The sequence below is a fragment of the Oncorhynchus tshawytscha genome, linkage group LG07, assembly GCF_018296145.1.
Source record: "Oncorhynchus tshawytscha isolate Ot180627B linkage group LG07, Otsh_v2.0, whole genome shotgun sequence".
NCBI classification, from domain to species: Eukaryota; Metazoa; Chordata; class Actinopteri; order Salmoniformes; family Salmonidae; genus Oncorhynchus; species Oncorhynchus tshawytscha.
The window spans coordinates 58,788,867-58,799,280 of NC_056435.1; the positions used below are offsets into that span (position 1 = coordinate 58,788,867).

A 10,414-nucleotide genomic window follows, 5' to 3' on the forward strand; every position below is an offset into this window, starting at 1 on the left:
GCATATGCGAATAGTCTAATATAAAGCATGAAATACATTCAGATAATAGCCTGCATTTGAAATTGATATACTTTATAATTCCGATAATTAATAGGCTATATGCGTATAATTTGTCAAATATTTAGGGAATATAGTCACATACGGTTTGGAATTATTTGGGAATTCCATTTCAACAAACGATGGGACTAGGCTAAATGAAAAAAATGCGTAAAGTTGACTTTGGCTGACCTTTATTGAAGAGTTGGATATAGCAAGCTCTGAATTGGGCAACAACCTTTGCAACGTATCTCATTCTGATGGGGGTTTTATGCACTAACGCATAGCCTGCTACAAAGGCAACATTTGTCGCCACCAGGTGGCCATTGTGGCGAGTTAATGCATCAAGACGGTATTTCAGCAACTAGAATTAAGGAATGGTAAGTAAATTCAAATAATTAGCAGGATAAACTGAGGGGTGAGAGCTGTATATTGTCTGACATATATTCTATACAAATTGATTCTTCTTGACAAAAATATGCTTTCAACCCTAGGCACGTGGGGTGAAAGAAGATGATTTGAACTATGATATAGGCCAACGCTCTGTATTTATGAGATTTTCAATCCGATTTAAATCAACATTTTTACTAGGCCACTCAGGAACATTCAATGTCATCTTGGTAAGCAACTCCATTGTATTTAGCCTTATATTTTATATTATTGTATTACTGAAAGGTGAATTAATCTCCCAGTGTCTGGTGGAAAGCAGACTGAACCAGGTTTTCCTCTAGGATTTTGCCTGTGCTTAGCTCCATTGCATTTATTGTTTATCCTGAAAAACTCCCCAGTCCTTACCGATTGCAAGCATACCCGTAACATGATGCAGCCACCACTATGCTTGTAAATATGGAAGAGTAGTACTCAGTAATGTGTTGTATTGGATTTGCCCCAAACATATTCAGGACAAAATGTGAATTGATTTGCCACATTTGTTTTCCAGTGTTACTTTATTGCCTTGTTGCAAACAGGATGCATGTTTAGGAATATTTTTACTCTTTATAGGCTTCCTTCTTTTCACTCAGTCAATTAGGTTAGTATTGTGGAGTAACTACAATTTGTTTTGATTTATCCTCAGTTGTTTCCAGTCATTAAACTCTGTAACCGTTTTAAAGTCACCATTGGCCTCATGGTGAAATCCTTCCTCCCCGGCAACTGAGTTAGGAAGGACTCCTGTATCTTGGTAGTGACTGGGTGTATTGAATCACCATCCAAAGTGTAATTAATAACTTCACCATGCTCAAAGGGATATTCAATATCTGCTTTTTTATTTTTTACCCTTATACCAATAGTTGCCCTTCTTTGCGAGGCATTGGAAAACCTCCCTGGTCTTTGTGGTTGAACTTGTGTTTGAAATTCACTGCTCAAATGAGGGACCTTACAGATGATTGTATGTGTGGGGTACAGAGACAAGGTAGTCATTAAAAAATAAGGTTAAACACTATTAAACACCATGCAACTTGTGAAGCACATTTTTACTCCTTATTATTTAGACTTGCCATAACATAGGGGTTGAATACTTATTGACTCAAGACATTTCAGATTTTCATTTTTTATTAATTAGTTAAAATGTCAACAAACATAATTCCACTTGACATTGTTTTAAACTCAGGCTGTAACACAACAAAATGTGCAAAAAGTCAAGATGTGTGAATACTTTGAAGGCACTGTATAATTATGTTCTGACCCCCTGACCATCCGCTTAAGAAAATAAATTGTGCCGCGGATGAATAAACCATGATTGACCCCTGACCTATAGTATGAATTTAAGTTAACTTAAAATATTTGTCATAATTTCGCAATCATTTTTATCACAGAGGCTATGTAGGCTACAGTAGCTTTAATCTAGTACATTCAGATATGTCCACAGAGGATGTAGTATTGCTGCAGGTTTACCAATAAGCATTGACCATAGATTGGCACATACAACTGAGAACAATGTACAGTAGTTACCACCAATGTAGAACTCTGTTTTTTGATATTCCACCACAGCCTCAATATGTTGTTCTACATTTAACTATGCAGTAGCGCTACATTTCAGTAATTCCTCACAACATCAATCAACAACTTCACAGGATATGATTATTTTCAATGCTCACTTTTCAAAATGACATCAATCAAGATAAATGGTTCAGTTTCAGAATTGTTTCAGTTTGAACAAACATATTTTCTTTTTGGAAAATTAATGCCAGTCAATGCTGTATATACTGTACATCTGTGCAAATATTGTATTGTTTCCCTTTTCAATAACATAACAACAGGCCCATCCTTCAGCTGTCTACCAAAAAAGTGGTGTCTGCTTTGTGTGAATGCAGAAAATAGGCTGGTTCCACCAGGCTAAGCTTAATATGGGTCCAGGGGAATAATCAGTGTGGATTGGGGGAAGCTCCACATACACCACGCTGTTTGTTTTTTTTAGACAAATATTGTTCCATAATTGAAATTGTTAAATATATTGTATAAAACCACGTCTGTATTGTTTAGGTACATTAGTATAAAATCTAAAGGGAAAGTATTGCCAACAGTCCAATGAACGTTGGCGAGAGATTGTGAGAACTACAGTCCAATACTACACAGAAGAGCATTCAAAGTCTAGTGCTGGCTTACTGTATACTACAGTACATGTAGGACTCTAGACAGTCACCAGCCAAGTAGTTCAAGTGTCTGACACAGCAGTGTTTTGAGTTTCCTGTGTTTTCTTCTGACCAATGAGAACATCCTAAAAATGGCAGAACAAAAAAAAAAACGTTTATGGCTTTTCAAATCATAGTACAGTTCTTTAGTGACATTAAATAACCAAAGCGAGAGCTGCTTTGGCTTCTTTATGATGTTGGAGTAGCATACTGCTGTGAACACGGTGGTTGATTTGATAAAAATGAATGTGGTATGGCACTTTGCTTGGTATAATCATGTTATGCCCTCATAACGCATTGCCACATCGCCTGGCTTACATCTGTTCTAGATCCAAACATTTAACTATTTACATATGTGTCAAATAACACTTGACTTCAACGACACTTGGATGAAAATCAAAAGACAAACCCAAACACTTACGATAGACCTAAATCTAAATGTCATTTTATCTTTTTAGTGCAGTAACACACAACGAAGTGATATCAGACCTGGGTATAAATACTATTTGAAATCTTTCAAATACTTTGCACGTTTAGGGCTAATCCATTGGTTACATTGTGCCTGGCCAGCTCAATCATGTAAAGCTAAAGTATTTGAAAGATTCCGAAATACTATTTGAACCCAAGGTCTCATATCAATGTCATTTGTTGTTTAGACCAGGTGCTATAAAATGCTTTTGAAGATGCATCGCTACAAGGGACATCTTATCTAGTATAAGACCCCTAAAGTGACAAATGTGTTTCCATGCTTGTTTGGAAGTCAAAGTACATGACAAGATGGCCTCCTGAATGGTTGACCTGTATTTCACAAGTGTTCTTGTGCATGTTGCCTTGTCTCATTGGTCCCTCTTCGTCTTGTCACACTCTCCGGAACACTTCGAAAAGGCAGGCCACAGAGTGCATGCGGTAGAAGAGGGTAATCGGCATGGCGAAATTGAGAACTGTGGTCCATGTGGTGAAGCCAAACGTCTCCTCCTCTAGGCCGTTGTCATACTGGGGTCTGCAGCCAAAGGCAGGAAGGATCCAGAGCTGCAGTAAAGGAGACACCAATAAGGTTAAACTTAACTTGGTATTGTTTTTTTTGTGTGGTAAATGCATGCTGTATTTCATAAACTCCTAGCTGTGCAATACATTTCCCAACTGGGACATTGAATGAAAGGTAGATAGTAAAAGTAGCTAGAAGGGTAAGAAATGGGGGAGAATCATACAGTATGTGTGCTTGAGAGCTAGCTATACCCTATGACAATAACACCACTGACTATTATCAATAAATAAATCATAATAAATAATAAGTAAAGAACAGCAAGCTTACTGAGATGTTGCACATGAAAAGGAAGACGGCGATGTTCTTCAGGATCTGACTCTTCTTGCTCGGGGTCACCTCCACGTTGTTCTCCACCTGATGGGGCACTTCCAAATGTTTCTGTGGGCACCCATTCACCTGTCCACTCTCCTTCTGCACATTCTCCAGCGTGACGCAGCCGTTGTCCGGATTCTCGTACGCCTGGTTGATGATTCCGTTGTAGGGTGGAGACAAGGAGGAGTTCACAGAGAATATCTCTGGTGCAGGCCCCGCCACCTCAGTGTCCTCCCTCTCACCGTCCTCCTGCTGGCGGTAGAGGGACTCAATGATGAACAGGTTCTGGATGTACTTCTCTAGGATGCTGAGCAGCGAGTACATCAGGTTGGTCCAGCGGTAGCTCGGGCTGCTGCGTGAGGCTGACACGGCCACCACGCTGCACCAGGAAACGAGCCAGGAGCCCACCGACGAACCAAACAGGAGCTCTGTGTCCAGCTTCCGTGAGGGGTTCTTGGTGGTGTCCATGGGAATGGGGTCGGCACGGTAGATGAGCAGACCAGTGACCCCGGCCGAGCACATGACCACCAGCATGACGATGCCGTAGTAGTAGAAGATTGCAATGGTTGACTCCCGGATGTCCAGCGACTCTTCCACGTGGATGATGTAGACCACCAGTACGCCGATGGTGCTGGCCAGAGCGGCGAGACCCAGGATGGGGCCGACTACCAGCCCCTGGGTCTTGGTAGCCAGCCTTTTCCGGTTGTGCTCGAGGTCAATGGTGCGCCCTATGTTCTTCCACATGACGAAGAGCATTACCGAGACAAAGATGTGGTACTCGATGTTGAAGGGATAAAGGTAGTAGAGGCCGTTGACGAACATGGAGCAGGCACTGATAGTGCAATTACAATGAGGTTCCATAGCCACTGAAACTCACATTAAAAAAACAAAATATTGTGTCAATTTCAAGCCCAGTGCATTCCCACTTCTGCCACCATATGTAACTTTATGTACTTTACAAAACATTGACCTCCAATTTGTGTATACAAGTATACTACACAGAGGTTAGAAACTCTCAAGTTAATCAAATATTTCTGGCAATAAGGTTTATTTCAATGTTTTTTGCATGAGGCCAGTTGTTTTCTTTGGGTCTTATGTAACAGAATTAAACAATCCTTTGCCATCAGCAACAAGGGTGGTAGGAAGGGAATTTAGAGTCTAGTTATTTACCAAATGAACTGACCTTGTGCTGTTTGGGCCTCACAGCTCAATGTCCTAGTCATTTCAGCTATGGAAATCTTCATGTAGCAGTGGGTGGTGTGATCAATATCACCACAAACTGCTCTTCACACGTGTGATGAGAATATCAGATTGGTGGATCAAGTGTATCAACCAACTTTCTCAACACCAATATACACAATTCAGCACATTGGACTAAAATTACTTTTCCCTCAAAATAATGCTTTCCATGTACTTGTTGAAGCCCTACCATTTCCTTGTGCTGCCCTCTAAAGACAGCTTCTTAACTCAACCCTGTACCTCTACCTACTGTACTCACTACCCCCACTCCTCCCAAAAAGGTACCACTACGGTGGTTCTCCTCCTTAGAGCAGCCCGGGCTTAAGATGTATCAGTCACTGTAATTGCAACGCCCTTGGGAGCAGCCTGGCCTGGGACAATCGCGTCTGAGGTATCGCAAGCTGAGGGGCGGGTGTTCGGGGCCAGCAACTGTGCGTGTGTCGTGAAACCTAAAAGAGTAAACGTTCAACACAAACAAGACCTTCTGGACTGTCTATTCCATCCCCTCCCCTTCAAACCCCCTTCACCTGTCTTTCATCCAATTAAGTGAGCTTCTCAAGCGAACTATTGTCCTTTTTTCAAGCAGCCATTCGACCCTGGTCCCCTTACCCATGGTGAGATTTTCAAAACCCAGGGCAGTCAGCCTTGTGCTGTGGTGGTTTAGCAAGTGATTGGCCTCAGACATCACACCGCTGCACCACAGCAGCAGGTTAGTGAAGACTGCATGGATGACGCCAAACCTGACGGGAAACATCCATGAATCAAAATAGAAATTGATTGTCACAATAGTCGTTGCTGGGTAGATAAATTATCGCATGGCTTGTGACAATCTCAAAATACAGATTTATTATATTTCACAATACCTTTCAAAGGTCTCAAAGGACTTGATGACGTCTTTGATGTGAAACCAAAGGAAATGCACCTAAAACAAAACTCAAATTAACATTTGTACCAAACTAGCACTGACAAGACACTCACTATATCAGTCTAAAAAACTTTTCTGGTGAAGGCTTTCATTTGGACTGTGAAAATGAATCACCAGAATGTGAGAACATATCAAATGACCTCTCAACTGAAGGATTACCTCCGCCTGCATTACGTTTTACTCCAATAACATGGATAATGACAGGATTATTTTGTACAGACAACTCTTTTTCTTGCCTGAGAAACAAAGTGTACATTATTCCACTTCAAGATAAAGCTCTATACATTACCCGCTTAAGTGGTATTTAGATACCTTTACTGGAAAAACTTTTGAACAGAGCTGCCAGCTTACCTGTTAACACTTTACATATTTAAGAAAATGTATAAAATGGGTTTATACATGGTAAATAAGTTGTTAGTTATTACTTTATAAATCTAAAATAAATACATTATAATTGAATACATTTGTTTAAACTGTGTGCTTGTCATTTAGCTGCTCGCCAAATTCTGAGGTTATGGCTGCACTGTCAATAATAATAGTAATATCAATAACAGTACATTCATATATAATAAGCACATTATTAAGCAAGCCCAAAAATAGCACATGTTTTACTTATGTGTTATAACTGTTTATTACAGATTTTTAAACCATCTATATATGGAATAATCCGTTTAGAAATTACAAACCACTTTATAAATCCTTCTAAGTATAGGCCATACCATAATGAAAAGTGTTATCAAATCAACATAGAATGGGGGTTGTATCTTACCTGTGCTATTGTGTGAGTTGCGTGGATGATGGGGTATACCACTAGAACAGCCGACAGGCATGATCGATAGCCCACAAAATAACCAATATTGAAGGCATCCATGATCAACGAGAGGAGCGCAAGAAGAGTTAAACCCCCTATAATCAATGAAACATTCGTTGTTAAGAGGCTGCATTGAAACGAAAAAGTATGCAAAAATATCCTTTAATTGCTTTTGATGTCAATTCAATGTTTGCTTGTTTCTCCGCCAAAGTTTTATAAACCAAAAACAAATCTATTTGGAAAAGTTCCATCAGCTACTTGAGAAGCATTTAACTATACAAAACATTGAAAATCCAGCCTCGAGATTTACATTCACAACACCATTTTACATACTGGAAACCTAATCTTCCAAATATCTGTACCTTTTATCCAAGAGGTAGTAGCATGCACATCCTTTTCTGCCTGTAAATTACTCTGCATGCCTCTCCTCACGATGTACCACATCATCCATAGCAGCTGGACGATTATGAGGGTCGTGATAAACGACAGCAGGTGCTCTTCCTTCACGGGTGCTCCATTGTTACCAATAGCCAGCATCAAGGACACGCCGATCAAAAGTAAATTAATCCCATACTGGCCGCTCAGAATCTCCGCATTCTTCTGCGGATAGTCCTCAGTCAAACTGACTTTCAATTTGGTGAATATTTCACTTTCTTGCTCTGAGCTGGAGGACAAGGTGGAGGAACTGTGACAGTCTACCTTATTTAAACACATACTATGAGGGCCACCGTGCTCAGCCATGGCGCCTAAATATGTAACATTCGAGTCCGAAAGGAAGAGCAATATCAACAAAGTGTGCTACAAGTACATTTGTGAAAGGCCAAGTGCTCAACCTGTAGCAATAAGGTGGGGACGCAATTGGATACAAACGTTGCCAACTGCAAGTTGATTCAGTCCAAAGACGGTCTCACTTGTTTCATGCTTTCATTCAGTGTCCAGCTTTACTAACATGGTGTGTTTGACCTATTATTGTCATCCTGGACCATTTAGATTAAATTACTTTATATCACCTTATATAACCGCTTGCTGGGTGAATTCAGCGGAATAGATTGAATTCCAGCCATCGGCGACGCACATCCGTAGTCCAGTTGAACCCGCCATACATTTTTATTTTTTGAGAAATTGGTGAACTAAAAGTGCCAATCATTCACATAATCTACTTGATCATGTAATAGCTTAATCTCCAAAAAGCTTTTTCCATGGTCGTTGCCAACTAGCACTTGTCTCTATCTGGAAGTGTCTACATGCGACTTCTCGCTATCAGAATACTAAGATCGCATAGAAAAGACAAGTCTAGATGCACAAAAGTCCCATTGTGTTCTGATTGTGATCAGATCTGGTTGACCACAGGACGTGGGTGGATAGTCTGCGTATTTCTCCTCAGTCTGGACGCAATCAGGCAACCGAAAGCGCATACAGTGCGCGATTTCATCAGATCTCTGCCCACAAGTCTCCAGAAAACGTGTGTTATGGGAGCGAGAGGCACCTTCCTTTTTATTATGGGACACTTTTTTCACAGTATTTTGCCTGGTGGGAGGTACTATGTCAATGTGGGCGTGGGTTTCAAAGTGCGACACACGTCCACGTTCAACCCATAACCCTCCTCCAGTAGTATGGTTACAAGTCGTTTTAGCTAACATTACACTCCTTGCCACTCCTGTCATTTGCCAAAAAGTTTGTCCTGGTCATTTACCGTGTCTTTGGCAAATGACATGGTGTACAACGAGTGGAATAAAATTGCTGAACAGGAGACTGCAACCAGGTTTCTCTGCCTGTGCCCACAAAGCACATTGCATGTTACATGACCAACAGCAAGGTCAAGCAAGTTAATGTTTTGGACTACAAAAAACGAATGATTTAGAATCACAGAGTTTCCGCAAGTCTCAAAGAAATCAGGAGCTGACTCCAAAAATCCAGCACCATTTCAATATTTCGACATCATAAAATCACCTATTCGTAGTCTAATACAGTGACATCTAAAAGATACCAAAAACAATTTAGTCCAGTCGATGTAAGATAAATATGTGGTTGTTCATAGTTCTGATTTCTGTTTATGTGCTTGCTGTAGGTTCATGCAAGTAGAAAAACATGTTGACTCACCCTACTTGTAGAGAAACTTCAATGCCATCCTCCTCTCTCTCATGTTGATGAAACGGTCTATGACTCTGTCACAATATACACCCTTTTATGTTTTGTTGTCCTAGGCTACCTGGCTAAAATGCTTGCTCGCTAGCCTAACTTCCTTTCATGGGCAACTTTAGCTACTTAACATTAGCCTTCTAGATCTAGCTACATATTGAACTACCATCCTCTCAGGCCAGTGGCACAATTTATGCATTTATGATTGGATCAGAATCGCCATTATAATCATTGGCCAGTATGGAGAATAAAGTAAAACCACAAGTCCAAATCGCTATCTCCATCCATGGCTAATTTAGGAAAAGGACATTTTTAGCAAGCTAGCTTACCACCTGAGGACAACAACACAACGAGATGCAACAATTCAAGTTGTTTTTGTCAATTGTGTATTGCTCTCTTGTTATATGAGTAGAGGGAAGCTAAATACAAACTGGCTCCTGTTGACACATTTTTTTTGGTGAGTCAGGACCATTCACAGTTGACCTCATTAAGTTTAGCTCTACGCTGGTTGGCTATTATTTTATTATTATTATTTTTTAATCAAGGGAGGCCAAATTCTTGCTGTCTTCCCTTGCATTCACTTCTATGGGCAGCAAAAATGTCATACTCTTTTTGACCAGAGAGCATCAGATAGATGGCCTACACATACAGAGAAAAGAGAGGCGCCGTTTCGCTCACTAGGCTGCTTTCTCGGGTGAGACATTCAGCTTCTTGTGAATTGAAGGAAAATTATAAAACACAGAAAGGTAAATGGAAAAAGCCACCCCTCAGAGCCAGGTTCCTCTCCTCTCCATTCTCCTTCAGATCTGAAATTGGATTGTGAAACTTGCCAGCCAACCAAAAAAAGCAAGGCGAAACAATTCAGGCATTCTTGAAAGTCAGGACAATCCTTGTCCTGCAGAAACATTATTTTTATAGTTGAAAATGTTTTATGTTGCAAGCAGTAGGCATTTAGAACTAAATATGAAATGGGGTTTTATAGTTACTTGTGACATCATGTGCCCCTACATTCGGCAATCGACATTTATATAAAATAAACACCATTAACATTAGCATATGTCACAATGAAGAAAGTTCGACAAAAGAAAAATCCATCCCTGTCGAACAGATAAAAATGTTGTTGATCTTTAAAAAAGGTCTCCTATACATGTTTTAATTAAACATGTCACAATGATTTGTTTTTGACATTGCTTTTGTCAAATAAATATGGATCAATAAAAACAACTTTGTCCATAGGCAAATTATACACAAATATAATATGACGTTTATCTAAACCG

At 40.1% G+C, this 10,414-nt stretch overlaps 1 protein-coding gene across 2 annotated transcripts; it reads right to left on the reverse strand.

Moving 5' to 3' along the window:
• Window positions 1–1,640: 1,640 nt before the first annotated feature.
• On the reverse strand, window positions 1,641–8,480 carry LOC112254946 (proton channel OTOP1-like). 2 transcript variants are annotated; one of them, XM_024427938.2, is made up of 6 exons: window positions 7,361–8,480; window positions 6,957–7,093; window positions 6,126–6,184; window positions 5,872–6,002; window positions 3,979–4,889; window positions 1,641–3,695 (listed from the first exon to the last, which is right to left on the reverse strand). In XM_024427938.2, the coding sequence occupies exons 1-6, from the start codon at window positions 7,737–7,739 to the stop codon at window positions 3,525–3,527; spliced, it is 1,788 nt and encodes a 595-aa protein (XP_024283706.1). In that variant the 5' UTR covers window positions 7,740–8,480; the 3' UTR covers window positions 1,641–3,524. The 2 variants fall into 2 exon arrangements, with proteins under 2 accessions (XP_024283706.1, XP_024283705.1); XM_024427937.2 differs by having other exon boundaries at window positions 3,979–4,895.
• Window positions 8,481–10,414: the final 1,934 nt, after the last annotated feature.